The 20,079-nt window shown below is 42.0% G+C and overlaps 1 protein-coding gene across 1 annotated transcript; it reads left to right on the plus strand.

The window, feature by feature from the left end:
- Positions 1-1,399: 1,399 nt before the first annotated feature.
- On the plus strand, positions 1,400-10,379 carry LOC306947947 (tumor necrosis factor receptor superfamily member 10B-like; the record flags this gene model as incomplete). Its single annotated transcript, XM_079537409.1, has 10 exons — positions 1,400-1,627; positions 2,151-2,244; positions 2,951-3,082; positions 3,281-3,392; positions 3,945-4,018; positions 4,677-4,778; positions 5,708-5,739; positions 8,397-8,723; positions 9,231-9,279; positions 10,084-10,379. The coding sequence occupies 10 exons, from the start codon at positions 1,400-1,402 to the stop codon at positions 10,377-10,379; spliced, it is 1,446 nt and encodes a 481-aa protein (XP_079393535.1).
- Positions 10,380-20,079: the final 9,700 nt, after the last annotated feature.

Below are 20,079 nucleotides of genomic sequence, written 5' to 3' on the forward strand. Positions count from 1 at the left end.
GCCTCTGCTCTTCCAAGGGAATAGTTATATTTGACTGGTGTCAAAATAAGTAAATATATACATATATACTAATCTGGGTTTGAGAAAATAATAGTCACAAAAAAAAAAAAAAAAACCCACAAAGAAAACAAAACAAAAACAAACAAACAAAAAAAAAAACACACAAACCAATTTGATCCAAAGAAAAGCAGTGCCGAACAGGAAGCCTTTATAAAGTGTGAGATGAATGCTTCACGTTCTTTGGATCCTTTCCATTTTGCAAAACTACACATCCACAGGGATTTCACTGGGACTTGTTACTGCAGTCAAATAAAATAAATGTTACCGTGAGAGGAATACTTCAATGAAAGAAACTATTAATCTACAGAAATTAATTACGCATCAGCAGAGACGTTTCTGACATTTAATGCCACTGCCACAAGGGATTGAAAAATAATCCCCAAAGAAAATATCTAGGTGTTCTTATGCTATTATTTTTGATCCAATTTCAACATCTGGAGGTGAATGCTGCTACATGCCAGTTATGCTGCTGTTATTTGTCCGGGAGCAGTACCCTGATGTTGAAAAATTCAAGAAACCTTTTGGCAATTAAGAAAGCCCGGTTATGCACCCTGTTTGTGTGAGTTTTGAGCAATTCTTCCAGCCTTTGCCTCTCTTTTGTACGATCAGCAATCAGCCCTTTAGCAACAGGATGAGAGGTTTGGTTGGAAAGCCAGGAACCGGTCCAATTCCCAACGTGTCACCCCAGCTTCCTCCTGCTCTTGTTAAGTGCAAAGGAAGCTACCGGGACATACCCTAACGTGGGACCCCCGCTCAGAAGCGCGTTTTCGACATACTTGCGTAGTTGCTGCCCGATGCCCTTTCTTGTTCAACCGCGGGGCGGAGGCTAGATGGGGCTGGGCCCTATAAAAAAGGAGGCGGAGGCACCTCGCTTTGAGTTTAGCCGTAAGCGAAGGGCAGCGCACTGAAGCTGGGCCGGGCGCCGCGATGGGAACGTGGGCGGTGGGACTGCTGCTGGTGAGTGCCGGGGCAGGGAGGGTGGTGAGTGGGGGGGAGGGGTTGATGCCCGTCCGCTGTCTGCCCTGGGTCATCCCAGGAGGGTAAAATGTTCCCTCGCGTTGACCTGGGCCAGCCGGCCCGGCCTGCCCCATGGAGTTTTCCGCCTTTGCTACCGACAGAAGTTCTTTAGTAGCTCCTTTTTAATTTGTGTTTCGGGATTTGGAGCCGCGGTAACAAAGCTCTCCTGAGCCCGTAGAGGCGTGGGACGTCTGGAGTAGCGCAAGAGAGGCTGCGGCTCTTCCTCTCCTCGTAGGAAAGGAAGCGATAAAGCGGGAGTGAAATCTTTAATAGCGCTCTGTTATCTAATTGTGAAATTGAGGGGTTCGCGAAGCCCGCAATTATGGGGAAAACTTTCGGTGTCTCGCGGAGAGAAAGTCGGAAGGGTGGAGCGGCGGCAGAACGGAGTGCTCCCGGCTTTAAGTCGGCCGCTCGCGGAGCCGAAGCGGAGCTTCGGGGCCGTCCCATCTTCGGGACCCACTCTTCTGCCATAGTTCACCTCTCTCTGGCCCGCCCTTTGGCCGGCCCCGCGCACCTGGCTGCTTTCGTTCCTCGTGTCGCTCCGCGGGAGGTGCCGCGCAGCCACACAGGCTTCTTTCGGAGGGCGGAAACTTACTGCTAGCGCTCGTGTGGCTGCAGTAACTCTCCGTTATGTCTTACTAACTTGTCTTCTGCTGAAGATTATGGAGCGAGGGAGAAATGCCGTCTGAGAATTCACTGGGCTCTCCCTCTGCTTGTCCCACGGAAGACGCAGAGCTTTCTAAGTTAAAATAACACAGTAAACGTGGCGAAGGAGAGCGAAACGAATCCCTCGTAAGAGGTACAAAACAGCCTCCGAAGTGTGTCGCCGGTGAATGAGCGGAGAGATGGAGGGGGGGAGGCGGAGCAGCTTTCCTACAGCACTTTAGCTGCGGCTCTAAGCGCGGTGCTGCCCTAACCTATCCTTTGTGACTGTAATTACCGCTGTGAGCAGAACACTTAACAGAAATTAGTCTGGGTTCCCTTGTGGCTTTCCCGTGAGCTCACAGAACCATCTCCCCGAGATCGCTATCCACAATGAATCACCTGAAAACACCTGTTGGTCTCTGCTGTAGGTTACCCTGCTGACAATGCCCGGAAGCGGCGCAGAAGTCTGCGGAGAGGGAGAGTACTTGTATGAAGGCATTTGCTGCATGCTGTGCCCGGCAGGTGAGACTCCAGGAAGGCAGCGGCCGTTTCCCCCTATGTCAGGTGCCGCTATTCCACATTCCATCAGGGAGGAGCGCAGGCCCAGCTGGTGCTGCCGGTGGCTCCTCGGCGCCGGCCTTTATTTCGCGGCAGGATATTGTGCAACAAGGGCTGGGTGAGGCGCCTTGGCAGCAGTTCTGAAAAATCTCTGCCTATTCTGAGGATGAAGTGTTCAAAGTCGGGTGGCTTCTTTGTTTCTAGCAGTTGGCCCAGAGGAATTCTGATAGTTCTGTGTGTAGAACTTCACCTTGCATTTGTTCTCCCCGTTTCTCTCCTTGTGCAGTCAACGCAGCTTTGTGCAGAGAAGTACCCTGCCTTTGGGTAGTATCACAGAGCTATAGGCTGAATTTAAAGAATTTGGATGGAAATGAGAGACCTCCTGGATTGTTTCTGTTGCACAAGCAAATCTCCTGTGCCTGCCATGTCCCTTCCAGCAAGATGGCACTTGCCACGTGAGCAATATCTTGCTGTTGTAATGAATCATACTTGTTCCTTGGCCTGGATGGCTGCTGCCTTTGTTGTGATTGTGCTTCCTGACCATTTGGTGCCCCTTGGTTCCTGTGTTAGGCTGTTTGCTTGCAGGAAGGGTTGAACTTTGACTAAAAATGGTTTTATGTTGTAACATTCTGAGAGTGCTGCTGCGGCCACCAGTTCTCCTCTTCCACAGGTACTTATGTTGCTGAGCACTGCAGTACTCCGCGTTCAAAGGGAATATGTGCCTCCTGCACCGAAGGAAGAGATTACACTGCCCATGCAAATGGCTTGGAAGAATGCTTGCTGTGCAGACAGTGCAAAGACGGTACCAAGAAAAATTTCAATTAAATCTTTAACTTCAGGCCCCTTAATCCTTGAAGTAAGCCTGGTCCTCTGCTGCTTTTGCACTTCTAGTTGTTGAGAATATTGAAGTTGGGAAAAATAAATCACATTTATGACCAGCATACAACTTGTGCACAGTTGTGCAGAGCCACAACTTTGTTTTCTAACTCCTGTTTTTTAGACCAGATAACTTCAAGAACCTGTACTGTGACGAGTGACACTGAATGCCAATGCAAACAGGGATACTTCTGCCCTGCTGAAGGCTGTGAAATATGTCAGAAATGCAGTCGAATGTAAGTTAAATAGGGTACTGAAGCAACCATGTTCTTTCTAGACTTAACAGCTGTGGCCCAATCTGTGTCATGCCTACCATGTGCTATTTGTCTGTAAATAATCCCCTTGAAGCCTAATGGTGCTGGTCATGCTTCTGAGCTCTAGGTGATGAAACACATGAGGTTCAAACCTAGAATTTGCAGATTTCGATCCTGTCCGTCTTGTTGCATATGGCTGCATGCTTACACTTCCTGTGTAAGTTTAGTGCTGTTCCCCATATTGGTAACTGAATAAGCTTTGTAGCAGCCACCCTGAAACTCAGGGAGGTAGAACTTCCTGTTGGAGGAAACTGAATGAATAATGCATCTACCCCTTTTTCCTCAACTTAGAGGCTAACATACATAAGCTTTTTCTTTTACTTAATCAATGTAGGATCTTTTAAAACTGAAAGATGAATTCCTAATGTCATCTATTCAAGTTCTGTTAATGTTTCTAAGCTTTGCCAGAAAATGAACTGGCATGGACAGAGCTGCAAATGTTTCTAAAAACCTCTGTATTGCCATTGACTTTAGGTGTCCAGAAGGGAAAAAAATTGTGCAGATCTGCAATGCTACAATGGACCTAGGATGTGGCTTACCTGACCAAGGTCTGGTACACAAGTATTACTTGGCTTGTCTACTGGGTGTATGAATTGGAGATTATGACACAATAGCTTGAACTACTGCAGCATATTTAAGACTTCTTGTGTTTTAGCCTAGGAGTTATTTGATAGAGACAGGTTCCCAAATGAGTTGGAGAGACAAATATCTTAAACTTCACTGCAAGGAAAGGGTTACACTGGTGAAAAAGCTGCAGATATGCTAAGGGTTCTTGGAGTATCAACAGCGATGCTGTTGGAAGTGGTGGATGGTACAAACACTTCTAATATTTAGCATGTCCAAGAAGCTGTGTATAGTGTGACTTTTTTCTGGGGGGAAGGAATGGGCCCTATTGGAAGTACTGAAATGCCATCTTTTGTGTACTTTTTTTTCTCTCATTTCTTGCATGTTCTCTTTTCTGAAAGCTTAGTGGGTTTTGTATTGTGACACTGTACAGAATCCCTCACTGTTATTGGAATAATGATGTGCAATGGAAACCTGTACTTGGATTCAGGTCACCTGAAATACCCAGCATGTCTTCCACAACAGCTGGGACATTATACTAATGTGTAGCTTAGTTTGTTCTGTAGCAAGGAAGGCTCACACTTACAACTATCTCATCTGAGAACTGCTTCAAACTCTAATTCTGTTCATTTTCATTTGCAGGAAATAAATATCTTACTTGGATGATTGCAATAATTTTGGTTGCTGTTTTTTTTGCTGGTTTGCTTGTGTTCTGCGCAATAAGGAAGTGTAAGAGTGGTAAAGGTAACTCTGCTTTATTAGTATCCACAAACTTTGCAGAAAAAGGCAGAATATGCACCGAGGCTATCCTTGTTCTTGACATTATCATATGGGGCCTGCTTAATAGGCAAGCTCCAGGTTGTTTGGCCTGAGAAAAATGAAGAGCAGTTTTATCCAGTAAATAAAACTTACAGGCTTTAACTGAATGGATGCTTTAGCCTCAAGGCTTAGCACAGGGTGTGTAAAGGGAGGTCCTCATTTACTTCATAGTATTAATGAAGGTATAAGAAAAATGAGTAGTGAGCTCAGAGGTAGGGTGCAAGAAGTAGCAACTAATCAGATCATTAATTACTTACATTCATTGGATTTGGCTGTGAAGGTTTTCATATATTTCACTGCCCTTGTGCCATTTTAACAACTTAGTACGAATGTTGATATGTCCACTGTCAATTAATCTTGTAGAGATTTATAAATTTGTCGGAGAAAAATTTTTCCTTTCCTGCATGTTGAAGTTTTTTTGTGAATAGCTTAAATGAGAATGTTGGGAATGATTTGAAAGTTTTAAAGTCAACTTTATTCAAACCACAGCTTACTGCATTTATTGCAGTAGAAACAATCTCTGCCTTTTCTTTAGCTATTGCAATAGCTCATGAAAATGCCTAAGAGGCATAGGCTTGGGGATGGGGAGAGTGTTTTGAAGGAGGGGCTTAAAATCCAAACTGCATTTTGAGACCTGTCTCATGCAGCAGGACTGCTTGTCACTGTTTCCACTGTTGGTGGAAGCTAAGGGCAGTTCTCCATGTAAAGTCTGTCCTTTCAAAGAAACTTAATGACTGGTTCTGGAGCTTTGGCTTATGTAACAAGTCTATTATATATAACTACTGCGTGAGTTTAGCTGTGTTTAATTTACAGCAATTTCCAGAAGTATCTTAAGCTTTAATTTTATTTTCCAGCCACTTTCTCTGACAAAGAAGAGAGGGGCCTGGTAAGTATATAAAGGATGAAGTTTTGCATGACTAACTGCTTGTTACACAGCTCCTGATTTTCCTTCTGTCTCCCTATATGCCTCTGGTGGGATGTGTTCCTGAGGTGCAGCTAGTTGATTTTATATTTCATGTATTCACTTCCATTGAAATTGGCCTTCCTGGTTCTTGCTTTGGAAATATTACAGAGCCTGTGTCCCAGATGTTGCAAAACTGGGGGGGTAAGGGAGGAAATAGGCTAAGTACAAGTGTTCACTTCAAGCTGTTGCTGAGCGATGCTTTGATTCAATTGGTTATTTGTTACTTCGTGCTTGTATTCCTCAGAAGTGACAGCTATCTCTTTCCTGCATGCTGATATACTCAAAATGCAAGGAAAGCTAGACTGTAAGATTACTCCTTGTGGTCAGCAGACAAAGTAACTGAGTCTCCTGCAAGCTACGAAGCAGGACCTACAGTCTAATGCCTTGATCCAAGACTGTCCCGTAAATCAAGGAGTTCAGGGCTCAGAGCATGCCAGTTCAGGGTGACAGCCCTGCAAATGGCTTACCACACTAAGGCTTGCTGCTGATGCATGTTTAGCTGATAAAGCTGTTTTCACCCTGGCCACCCTGTAGTCAAGGACTGTTTAAGAACCTTACTTCTACACAGTCAGAAAACAGTGCCATTTAATAACTTGCTTTTGGTCTCAAGGCAATTGGACTTAATGATCTCTGTAGGTCCCTTCCAACTGAATTACATGATTTCTAGTCTTGTATTTAGTGAGATAAGACTGGACTAGTTAAATAGTATTTAGCTTCTCTATTTAGAATTTTCTGAATAAAGTTACACTCCTAACTGCACAGCAAGATATAAAGAAGTTTGATGTCAGTGGAGTAGTTAATGATGCTTAACACCAGGCCCTAAAATGTCTTCAGAATTTAAGAAAAGGATCCACATTCCTCATGGCGCATGTAGCAGAAAAATACATGCGTCTTTTTTGTTTCTTACCCAATACAAGTACTACTCCCTTTATGCATGAGCTTTTGTCTAATTTTACTAGTTAAACATTTCAAGTAATTAAATGCATTTTAAATGTCACAAATATTCAAAGACTGAAGGGACAGAATTGAGCGGTCATCAAAACATTACCTTAAATTCTTCTTTTCTTTTTTTTAAGGTCCATAAGTGGCTCAAATATATGAATCATCCAATAGGTTTTGTCAGGTTGTTTCTTCCTGCACCCTGGCCAGGTTCACAGTGCTTCATGTTCTTGTAGAAGCTGATGAAGGAACATGGCAAAATACCTGGTCAAACTGGTGTAGTATAGGAACAGGCAGAAATAACTACTTTTTTTTTCTTTTTTTTTGAATAAAACTGTAGTGGACTGTAATCACAAACTTGTATATGATGATGCTTACCTACAAAGTAACTGTAACAAGCATGACTTGCACTACCCATGTACTTAGAGAATTCATGCTACTGTAATTAAGATAACTGGAGAGTTGCATGGTCCTCAGACCAGACACTTGAAGCACCAGCACATCGTCCTTGAGAGTGTTAGTGAACATATTGTGCAGTAAAACACATGCACTGTAAGTATATTGCTGCTATCTTATTTCCCAAACTGGTCAGCAGCTGTGAGTCAACCATGCTCTAAGCCTTTAGGTGACCTATATAAGAACTTTCTCTGTAGATAGGAGCAGCTTGTTTATTTCATTTGCATCCTTAAAATGGATTCAGTGAAGATAGAGCCAAACTACACATGTGCTGAGTGGGGTGGCTCCTGTCGCATCCCTGCCTATGTGTGCTGGTGCTGTGTGGCTACTGACCTCATACAAAGTGTCCAGTTGCTTATGGGAGGAATGTATCTTAAAACCAAGTCTTATGGGAGAAACAATTAACACTTGTCCTTACTTTCTACTTCAAATAAATAAATTAATGCTGCCTGAAAACTTTTGCTTTTAACACAAGCTGATAAACTCTATACATGCTGGTCTGTTTCATGCTTCTACTACTCCCTGTGGGTCACTGTCACCCTGAGGGGAACTGTGATCACAGGCTTATTTAATGCATTGATAATGCAGAAAGTGATACTTCCCCCTACTTTTATTCCCCTAGCTAAAGATATACAGTTTGCTCTGGTACCTTCTTTGAACTGGGTCTGTTGTGTGAATGTGAGGAAAAACTACTTAAAAACAAGCAAGTGCATATTAGTACACTCACAGAGAGCTGATAATGGTTTGTCAGCTCAGCAAAGCTCTGAACTTCATACAGTGATAGGTTTAAAGCCTGTTAGCAGGCTGATTGGTCGTTTTAGCTTAGGTGCACTGTGGCAACTGCATTCTTTCCTGCTTAGAAGGGGTATGCCTCTTCTATACCCAGGGAGGAGCAAGCAGTGAAAATACATGCAAAAATTCCTTGCAGTTGTTGTGGATAGATTATGAGAGTTACCATGCAGTCTAGAGGAAGCAGAGCAGCCAGCAAGGTGAAGAGTTCAGGCTCTAAGACTGATTGAAATACATCTATAAAGGCTGTGTTGCATATTTTTTTTTAACTTAATCAGCACCTCTCCTATTTTTTTCTTTGATACTGGTGATTTCAAGTATTCTGTTTTCTTCCTCTAAACTGTCCACAGAGCTCTGTCTATGAAACTTCTAAAATAAGTTATTTTTCTTTATAGGCATATGAAGATAACACACTTTTATCAGAAGTGAAGATAACTGAAAATAATGCATCCCATCCAGACAGTGAGAACTCTGATGAGAACCCAGAGAGCCAAGCGTACGATAGTGTTAATTTGGAAGTGAAAAGCACATCTCCAGAGGAAAACAATGCTGTGTCTTATGAGAGAGGCACCATCTCACAGAAGAACTTGTGGTACCAAACACAAGAATGTTGGAAGAGGATCAAAAACTGGTCATCATCTACAAAAAATAGTTGTAATCCTACTTTTCAACCAAATGCCCAGTGTGCAGGAAGGGGTGTTAAGATGCCAGCATATCGTATGGTAAGTCAGGGAAAAATAATCTCATAATGTTTTTTATTGATATAGGTATAATTTGAATTAACCTCTTCCCTCTTCCATTAGTAATTTCCACAGTAATAGATGCTGTTTTCAAGACAGTATTATAAGGAAGTGGAGCCTTCGCTTAAAAGATACGGTAGAAAATATGGGAAGTGATATCTTGGGAAAGCAAACTTCAGTTCAGCCTTTAATCTGCAGTACCTCTCACCTTTTTGTTCAGTGTTTGTACAAGAGCAGTTCTTTTGCAATAGCAGCAAATATGTTGCCTTGTTGCTTCACTTCTTAGATAGTAAGTAGCACATCTGCTTTCAGCGTGCTGTTTTCTTTACTCAATTTTTTTCAGCTGTGCTATGAAGCTTTCCCCACTCTTTTATTGGCACATATACACTGAAAGTAAACTATTGACTAGCTCAGAAGTTAAGCTCACTTAATTGTGAATTAAGTGTTCTGACATGCTACAGTAATGGTCCAACTTTTTTTTTGTCACAGGTACGAAAGCAAAAATGTCAAATAATTGTTAAAGATCTGACTCAAAAAGGTATTGTACAAATGGTCAAGTAGTTTGAATTTGCTTTTTCTTGTTGACTTTAGTATACACTGAAGGAATAGTTCAAGGAGACTAATGAATATTGCTTAAGTCTATAAGGCTTTCATTTGAATGTAAGATGCTAAAATAGAATTATTACGGTATTTAAGTCATAATCACTGTGGCAGATTATTTTGATGCACAGATCTTCTGGAAGTATAATACATTCTTACTTTGAAGAATAAGCACAGTAAAGAATATGTCAGTATGTATAAAAAAAGTCTATATGACAGCAGTGGGACTTCCTTAATGACTGAGGTGCACATCAGAATAGGAGTTCTGACAAATGTCTGTTATAAGTGAGACTGTGTCAAAGCCCTACAAGTAACCGGCAAGCTGAGGTGCTGGATATCAAAGTGATAGGCTTTGTTAGTGCTAGTTTTAGCATGGCATGCCTACACGGATAGCATAGTGAGATGTTTAAAGGCTACAGTTGAGTAGCTGTGTTAAGACTAAGTAAAAACATGCAAGTCAGTGAAATATTCCCTAAAACCTCCGTTACTGAATAATATTTTGTCTTGAGAATACTTTTTAGATGTACAGACTGGTACCTTTAGTTTCTTAAGGTAAGTAGGAAGCCTGTTCGTCCTATTGCTTCTTAGATGACAAGCCTAAACTTGCTGCCACTGTTTAGTCCGTGCATGCATTAGCTAAAAAGTGATTGGGAAATGTGCATATTGGTTGCAGGGGAAAGTACTATATTTTGGAACCTGAAGTAATATGCTTTTTTTTTTTTTTTTTTTTTTTCCTTTTCAGAACAAATGGATTGCTTTTTTGCTTTTATAAATACAGTACCGGTGAATAAATGGAGGAAGCTTATGAGAACTCATCTGGAGGAAAATGTTATTGATAAAATTGCATATAAGTGGCCTAATAACACAGACGAGCAATCTTATCAGATGCTTCTCACCTGGAAAAACATGCTGGGGGAGAAACAAACTATTATTAAGTTACTGGATGAGCTAAGGGATATAGATACCAGGGCTTACAGTAAAATAGTCCACACTTTAACAAGTAATAACATTATAAGTAAAATAGAAGCTACAGCTTAACATTTCCAATGAATTTCAGAAATGTTCCTGTATGTATATAGGAAGCTTGTATAAGTGAGGATGTCGTAAGCTGCAGGTAACAGCGGCTGTGTGGATGTGATGCCCTTCTTACCTGCACGCGGGCTGGAAGTCATTTAATACAGCCTGTGCTGAGTTGTGACAAGACTCCAGCAGCAATATTTGCTTTATTTTATTTGATTTGGGTTTTTTTGAGTAATACAATGTGAAAACTCAGGTGCCAGTGGCAATTTAGGAGCTCTGAGCTTCTGAGTTTGCCTTTCCTTTGTGAAGCTGTGAGGAAAGAAGCTACCTTTCTTGTGCTCTGTGGAGCCAAGAACACCTGTTGCAGTTTTTGACTGAACTGCCTTATTTTTGTTTACGAGATAATCGCATTTCATTTGTGGTGGGAGCACGTGGTATGTGAAATGTTCAAAGTACGGCAATAAAAACTCACTGAAGATAAAGGCTGGAGCTGGTTCTTGGCCGAGGGATGGGGCTGGGCGCGAGAAGAACCCTACGCACAAAATGGCGGCGGTTGAGACGAGCCCAGCCGCGCGACGCCCGCCCGGCCGTCCCTCGCGAGGCGGGAAGGCGCGCTGAGGGCGGGGCCGAGAGGCGCGGGGCCGGTTGCCATAGCGACCACAGGTCGGAAGTAGCGTAGCGCGGGCTGGGCGGGGCGAGGCGGGAGCCGCTTCCGGGCACGCTGTTGCATCAGCTCGGCGGCGAGAGGTGGAGGCGGCAGGATGGCAGCGGCCCCAGCCGAACAGGGTAGGTGTGCGGAGGGAGTCGCGGCTCATCCCAGGGGGCCCGGCGAGGCGAGGGGAGGCGTTCTCCGGGACTGTCACGGTGCCGTGGAGGCGCTGAGGGCGTTCGCCGGGATGATGTCATGGCCCCGGCCGCTGTCAGAGCGTCAGGTGGGCGCCGTGACGTCACGCGGCGGGGCGGGGGGGCCGCCAAGCGGCGCTTCTGTCAGGCGGCGCGCGAGGTGCTGGGGGGCGCGAAATGGCGGCCGGCGGGGGGCGTCGGGGCGCGAAATGGCGGCGGGGACGTCGCCTCGATCTCCCCCCTCCCACAAAAGTGCGTTGCGGGGTCGCCGCCGCCTTCCCCACCGCGACGTATTTCTGAGGTGCAACTTCTGTTTTTTTTTCTCGACGGGTTTTTATTATTTTATTATCATCTTCTTTATTTGCGCCTGTTCTCTTCCGTATGGAAGGAGGGACGGGGCTCTCCGGTAGCAAATATAAACTCGGAATACCAGTCGTACAAGAGTGAAATACCACGATGGTACGTCAGGGGCTGGAAATTTGTGTCATTCCAGCTGAGGTTCTAAGATTTTGTCCCTTTTTTCTTGATTGCTAAAAGTTATTTCCCTCTTTTCTTACCATTCCTGTGTCCAGAAATGCCCATTTCCAAGCCCCGTTTTTTTTGTCAGCGTTTTAGTCTGACACCAAACGCTGAATTCTGAGTGCACTTAAGAAACGTTTTTAGTTCCATTCCTTCATGGCAGAACAGCCCTGGTGCTGGACCTGGACTGTGATCTGGTTTCAGTCTGGGAAAATGGAAAGTGGAACTCATAGGGCTGAAGTGAATAGGTCTGAGCAACTCCCGTGGTGGGATATGCCTGTCCTAAAACCCCATAACTGCTATCAGCACCCTGATCCCCACCCTGATCCCCATGGGAGTCTAGGGAAGCCCCATTTCTGGCTCTCAGTTTGGAGCTGCAGTAATACCAGCTTCTTTTATGAATTATTTTATTTTGTGAAAGCCCAGTTGGACAAGAAATGACTCTTGAAAATACTCCGAATACTAAGGTTTCCTCTCAGAGAATGCAACCACAGAAACCCCAGGGCGTTCCGGTTGGCTTACAGGTGTGACCCACAAGGTCAGCAGGTTCAGGGATGCCCAGGAAACTTAATTCTTCCCTGAAGCAAAATAGCTTCTGTTTTCTGTTTAAGTGACCTTACTGCCTGGTTTATGGCTTTCCTGTATACACTTTGCTGTCAGAACCTACAAGGAACAGAGGTTTTTGGAAGCTTTTGTTTCCTTTTTCAAGGAGCAGATGGTTTGGGGACATTATGCTTTTGTTACCTTTTTCAAATGAATAAAAGTGAAAATTTCCATCGAATTTGTTATAATGTGTATCTCACCTCACGATTAAACTTTGAAAGCTGTTTGCGTATTCCTTTGAGTCTGTGTTTGCTGCAGCCTTCCAGCCTGTTTCCCAGTACCCCCAGCTGTCACCAAAGCCTTCTGCGTATGGAAAGAAGAATGCGTGACAATTACATTGCTCAAAGAGACTGCACACCAGCAATTACTGTGTGAGGGCTGTATTAGTGTCTACAGTGGAATTTTTTTGAAACAACTTGTAATAATGGGAGAGCGTTACATTAGCAGTATTCATTCTTAGGATTTTTGAAGGTTGTTTTGCTTCCTTTCCACCACTTTGTGCACAGTGCTTGTTTTCTGAATGGAGCTGCTCACAGGTGATGTGATTTAGAATCTGTGGATCATTCCATTCACATGAGTGAATTCAGCATTCTTATGCAACAGCTCTGTAGCCAAGAAGACGCTTCCCAGTGCTGCTGAGAAGCAGCAACTGCAGTTTCTATTTTAGGAGAAAAGAGAAAATTATAGTTCAAGAGAATAATCAATTTATTAGCATAGGTTCTTAAAGACCAGTGTTAGGAAACTTGGTGCCGTATGTGTCCATTGGCCTGTCTCTCTCGATAGTTGTTGAATCCATAGGTTGGTGTTAATTAAATTCTGCAGTGGGCTGTCCCTTTGCAGACAGCTGGCAGACTGAGCGAAGATGGGTCAGAGATGTAGGAGAGCCTGGAGTTGCTGAGGTTTGTGAGGAAAGTACATGAAGAAAGACCAGGAAGTATTTCAGTGGGAATGTGTAATGAATTGAAGGTATTGTGATATCCTGACAGGGAGGGATTGAGAGTACAGGTGTAAATACCAGGAAAACAGACTTCTGCAGAGTGACTACTCCTGTTTTTATTGTGATAGCAAGGAGATTGGAACAGACTTTTATAGAAAGATAGTCTTGACTGATTTGTTTTCCATAAAAACAAATGGCACTACTTCTCTGTGGTATGCTGCCTTCCAAGTACAGTGTTATTGTATTCATTCTTTGTAGGAGCTGAATTTGAGTCAGTGATCTTTCTCAACATAAAGACATCCCTTCTATTAGGTTCCCTGGGCTAACTGGTTTCTCTGATGCATTATACTTCTGAGTTGGCTGCTCTTACACTGAGGCATAATGTCAGACTTATAATTTCAGGTATTAATGTGTGCACTGAGATTGTTCAAATGAATTTTGTCTATCCTGCTTACCAGGACTGAACTGGTACGAGCCGCGTTTGCTGCCTCTCCTCACTAGAAGTAGTGCATACGGGTTCTGTCATCTTTGTTTTATTTGTGTGTGTGTTTGTACAACTTCCCCTTTTAGATTGGTTTATAGATGTGGTTGGAAAGCAGTTATACTGTTTCAGATACACTGAGTTGATTCCCATTAGCAGCCTGGTGTATGATTAATGGCCATAATAACCCTAATAATACTTAGTGAGTGGAGTGTTGCTTTCCTTGCAACAGATCTTTAAAGATCTTTTCTTTGAGATATAGTTTCATTTTTACACAGATTATCCCTGCCATTTGTTTTTCCATCATTTGATTCATGGACACAAAATTCACTTGTCTTAGGTTTCCATAGTTCTTGAAGGTAACTGTTTCAAACTACTTAATCTGTATAAACATGTAAAGTTCCACGTTGATAAATATCAGTAAATATTTGGGAGCCTGAAAAGTCTGTAGTAAAAGTAACTGTGTGAGCCAAAGCCACATCCCATTCAGCTGGGTAAGGCTAGGTGTACAGCCTCACTGTGAACCATTACTGACTTGTTACTCCTTATTTGGAATTAACGATTACATGGACAGCCCTTGAGGAGGACTGGGAACATAGGGCAATTCTGCCTCAGTGTATGAATTTTTAGTATTGTTGGTGACTTTTAGTTTTTATTTTTTCTACCTCTGATTTTTTACATTTGTTCTGATGGGCTCTAAAGTGATGTGCCACTTATCTTGCTGTGCTCAAGAAAGTCAAACACAAATGTACTCGGCATCAAGCTGCCATTTCCCTCTTATCAGAGTTCCTCTTTTCCTTGAGAGCAGCTGTTTAATTTTTACTAGCTTACTTTAATAATTGATTTTCATGCAGGAAATGAGTTGCTCGTGAGGTCCTAACTGATAATATTTCTGTGAAAAAAACTTTTTAGTTAAAGTTCTTCACACAGAGGGTGGTGAGGCACTGGAACAGGTTGCCCAAGGAGGCTGTGGATGCCTCATCGCTGGAGGGATTCAAGGCCAGGCTGGATGTGGCTCTGGGCAGCCTGGTCTGCTGGTTGGCGACCCTGCACATAGCAGGGGGTTGGAACTAGGTGATCATTGTGGTCCTTTTCAATCCAGGCCATTCTATGATTCTGCAGTTCCTTGCACCTTCCCCTACTTCCCTCGGGCACCTTTCATCCTTCCCTTCCCAAGAGCTTTGGCCTTTGGAAGCTGCTTGTGCAGAAAAGGTTCTGCCAATGCAGAAAGCAGCATTTGTGACAGTGATCCCTGTAGGATTCGGGAATAGGGACAGGTGTTCTATTACTGCCTCCCTCACACGTTATTGTCCTTGGCCATGTCTTAAATTACTTTCTTGGCTAACTACCCAAGCAGGATGGTGGCTTAATGTTTACACAGTGCTTTGAACATGAACAGAGTTTCAGATGTTGAATCACCATAGGAAAATGTCAGGGTTAGGCTTCATATCCTCTGGCTTTCAGAGGGCATGCCATTACTGTGAGATCCCTTTGGTTGCTTCCTCTGTAGGAGCACGTTCTTGTGTTTGCAAAGATGAAGCATAATTAAACCCGCATTGCCCATGTACCAAATAAATTGTAGAACTGAGCAGTTGTGAAGGAGAAGCACATGCCAGTGTCCTTCTGTACATCTTTTTAATCATATTCATTTTAAGTGTTATTCATGTCTGAGGAGAGAGGGTGGTCTACGTACCACAGTGTGAGCATAAACCTATTAATCGAAAATGTGTAGTTATTCATTATCTTGTATTAAATACATTTCTCTCAAATTTCTTGTCAGTTGCCAGAGCTAATTTGGAGGGGGTGATGTGTAGTATAAGGATATATTTTGGTCATGGGATCTCCTTCTTTTAATGCTGACTAAATGTCCTGTGCCTCTGTCTTTACAGCTTCCAGCTACAGTTTTATTCTGAGCATTAGTGAAGAGGAAGCCAGGGTGAAGGCTTTGAACGAGTACCTGAGCACTCGTAGTTATATCCAGGGGTTCACATTTTCACATGCAGATGTGGAGGTGTTCAGAAAGTTTTCGGGGCCACCTGTGGACCAGTATTTCCATGTTGTCCGGTGGTACAGACACATAGAAGCAATCTATGATGGCAGCAGTGAAAAAAATGACCCTTGTAAACTTCAAACAAGTGAGTAATATGAACTTGGTGGGCAGGTTATAAACTAGCTGCCACTAATGGTTTTTCCTGCTGAGAACTAAAAGTTTCCTTTTGTACTCTCTTGCACAGTTTACAGTTTACTGTATCCACTTGTATTCAAGCTCATGAAATTCTTCTTGTGTACTGTTACTGTGTAACTGATGAATCCTGAGCTATTTGAGTGTTACAGCTGTTTCCACAACTCTTTGGTTTTAGAGGTCCTCAATGTTTGATTATCAAATCCAAATTTGATTATTTGTATTTTCTTTAGAAAGTTTGCCAATGAATAGTAAATGGATATGTGGGTTTTGGCTGGTTTCCTACAATAGCCCAATTTGTTCTGTGATTTTTTTCCCTCTTGTAATAAGGTAAACTGCATACTGTTTCTGAAGATTGTTATTAACACTGAATTTTGAAAGGAATGTTTGGGGTTCTTTTTTAATCCTGGTCATTTAGGAGTTGCTGATGATTTGAGGAAATACTAACAGGTTAATCCAGGTCATGGAGTAACCATGGGCGCTGGCATTTTTGGGAGCTGCATCATTCTCCTTAGATGATTTCCAGTGAGCTAGTCTAATGTAATTGCTTTATAGTAAGAGCCTTGCTCTGGGAGTCATGAAATAATAATAATAACACAGAGCTGTTTTATAGTGCTTGCAAGATCTGTAAATGAATGCAAAAGGTGTTTGTCATTTTGACTGGCGGTTGTTGACTAATATGACTCCAATGACATCTTCTCACAACCTGTCATCATACTGTTCTCAGTTCCTAGCAGAGCAGCAGTTAAAGTCAGACCCTATGAGTGGGTTGCATATCCATGTGTGTGCCTCCATGCATTTCTGCTGGTTATTGATTTCCTTTCAGCAGTTGAGGGATCTCAGCTGTACCGCTGGCTCTGGTAGCGGATTTAATGCCACTAACTGCTGTTTGCCTGCAGGATTTCATGGATCAAGGTGGGGCAAGACAAGAAAAGCTTTCAGTTTTCCTGTCCGTTAAATCTTTGACGTTAAGCCTCTTTTCCTCAATGATTGTGTCTTGTTAGCTTTATGATCTGTGCGTACATATTGCAAGTCCTGAAAAAATGCTCTGCAGTGTTCAGTGTGAAATATCATATGGATCTGCCAGGCTTCTTAGGCCAGTGTGTTTTTTGGATACATCAGAGTGTCCCAGAAATGGCTTAGAGCAAATGAACTTTGGTTCAGCAGGGGAAAAGTTGCTGTTGGCAGGGATGTATTTGAGCGGACTGAAAAGCATGCCTGTTGCTTTGCCCTTGGTGTCCATGTAGTGGATATAATGTGGCAGCTAGCTCACAAACTGAGAACTTTGGGGTGCAGTTTCTTCTCCTTATCTCAGTTCCTTTGTTTGTTTGTTTGTTTGTTTCCTCATGTTTAGTCTGGTTATAAGTCTAAAAAAAAAAATAATGAAGCTTTACTGCTTTATCTTTTGTTAGACTAACCCACATAGGCTTCCTCCCCTGGGGGAAGCTTTAGCTGCAATTAAGCATACCAGGGTAATCTTCTAGATCAAAGAGTAAACAAATCCGTACCTTGCTGTGTATGCTCTGTGTTATGGATAGACAGCTATAGCATTGAAGTCAGTAACGTACAATAAAATACATAGAATAAACACATTTCTGTGGATCCATAAGATGGAGATCAAATGGAGTCCTTTAATGAGACTATTAGAGTACTGTGGTTATTTTTTTTTCTTATTCAGGCAGTTATTCAAAAAGAGGGAGGTGAGGAGGAGATTACCTTTTTTTATACCACAGGTGCTTATGTAACTTGTAGGTTTGCAGTCAAAATATTTGTATGAAGGTATTAGAGAAACAGATTTCATAAAGAACATCCTCCGATAGAATCAGAAAGGCAATTTGATTGTCAAAACAAATAGTTTATATAATATTTTAATTGCAGTTTAAATGAGGATTCCTAAGGATGATACTGTATATATTAACCTGGCAGCTTTGTTGTATTTTTGAGTTTTGCTTCCCTTCCAGGTTAACACAGTAACTAGCATAACATCATTACAGCTATAAGCAGCCCTGTGCATGGCAAACTGCAGCTCTTTGACAGATGACGTGCTCATGCTAGCCTTTAAAAAATGAGTTTAATAATGTTAAAAAATAGAAAAGCAAATAAATGCAAGGATAACCCTACTCAGTCCCACCCTTAACGTGCAGCAGCTGAAGGCTGCAGTGCACAGGGATGTTCCACCCTTCCAAAAATGGCAAGGTGTGTCCGATGCCCCCCAGATAGTACAGAATATTCCATGTTGAATGGCTCTTCATTGTTTTGAAAAGTGGTGCTTGGACTTACTGTCCCACCATTTAAAGTGAGCTCTTGGTATTCATTGTGGTGGAAAAAAAAAAAAAAGTTTTTGTTCTGTGAACACTGATTTGTTGAAACAGGATTTCTTTTGGACACAATCATCTTGGTGATGGTCATACAGGAAAATGCCAAAGCAAAAATCAGGAACTTGGCAAAGAAAAAGTGCTTTGAAATGTACTGATGAAGTATAAACTTTCTGTTTTGACAACACTTTCACTTTGCTCTGTATTTTATATTACACTATTTGTGCATATGTAACACTGTTTAAGAATTTCTACTATGTTACAAAGTATTGAAACTGCTTTATTCTTTCTTACCTTAAGGGCAGGTTTTAAAATATGAAAGTTCCCCACAAAGCAGTCGTTACACTTCTTCCAGTCTCTTTGGGTATTGTTCACTAATATCACTTGAGCTTTATCTGCTTTTCTTAATGGCAGAATTGAGCCCTGTGCTCAATTGGGGCGTATCTATGGTAAATAAAATGTTCAGAAATACCTTGTGCACATAGCAGCCATATAGAATTAAAAGGGAAAGTTCTCTCTGAACCTTTTGGTCTCCTCTCCCACTGAGTACACAGTGTTGATACTGGCTGTAGAGATGAAGTCAGGTTTCTGAAGACTTTTTTGCAAATTCTCTGTAGATCTGTGATGTGCTTTCACAGTGAGAACAGTGGCATTGCAGAAATCCCAGGACTGCCATGACACCTTATTAGTATTGTGTTATGTTTATGATCTTTTGTTAATGCTTAATTGATTGCATGCTCTCACTTGTATACCCTTTTTTCCCCTCGTTACTTAAATCAAAAAGTAATGAGTGTCAAATGAGAGGGCAGAAAATAAATGAGATTGAAAGTGTTTACTTTGCTTTTAGTGGCATTTTAGTGGCTTTAGCTCTAACAAACATAGTTTAGACTACTGCGATTGGAGTTGTTTTCTGTAATTATACATACATATATATATATATATATATATATATATATATTGAACTAACAATGTGATAAGGAGGAAATGTTACACTGTAAACTTGTTTACATTTTCAGTTCTCTTTAAATTGTGTTTTTCCTAGGTAAAGGCAAACGTATGCAGCCTCCTTGGTCTCCTCCTGAAGGGACAAACCATTCTAGACTCTGCCTCTACAACAGCCTGACTCGCAATAAGGTGACCAAATGAAAGAAAACTGAAGGTCTCCTTAAAACACAAATGGGAGAGTTGTCAAATGCTTGCTTAATTGTATTCCAAATCAATAGACAGGTTTCTGAGTTTTATTTTGTGACAAGAAGGTGACAGAGATGTTGCCTCAGTCAAGTGTGTTTTCTGAGGCAGGTGCCATAATGTGCACAGTCAATATACATGTGTGTGTGTATTCCTTAATGTGTAATATGAAATAGCAGTTTATTATCATCCAGAATAGCCAGTGGTTCCTCTGTAATATAGATAAGTATAGGCAGCATAAACAGTATAAGATCTCTTTCTTTTTTATATACTTTGCCCTGTGTAAAAAAAAAATCTTGCAAGTTATAAACTTATAGTATAAACTGGCAAAACATCCTATGGTCTTAGTTGAAGGTGCTTTGGGAAGGAGAGGAAATGCTGAGAATACTGATGTTATATGGTACGTAATATTCAAGAATGTGTGAACTTGCTATACCATATAACCTTTTCCTATGCCTAATGTTCCATTTTACATGCACAACTTGGAAAATAGCTTGCCTAATGTAAATCTTTTTAATTTGCTATCTGAATTGATGGCAGTGCAGATAGCAGTGCGTGGCTGCTTATGTTCTCTCTTATGTGCTAGTGGTAACCTTTTCTTATAGTAAAACTGGGAGTGGGATAACCACTATATTTTCATGTTCTGATAT

This window comes from Tetrao urogallus, assembly GCF_951394365.1.
Source record: "Tetrao urogallus genome assembly, chromosome: 6".
NCBI classification, from domain to species: Eukaryota; Metazoa; Chordata; class Aves; order Galliformes; family Phasianidae; genus Tetrao; species Tetrao urogallus.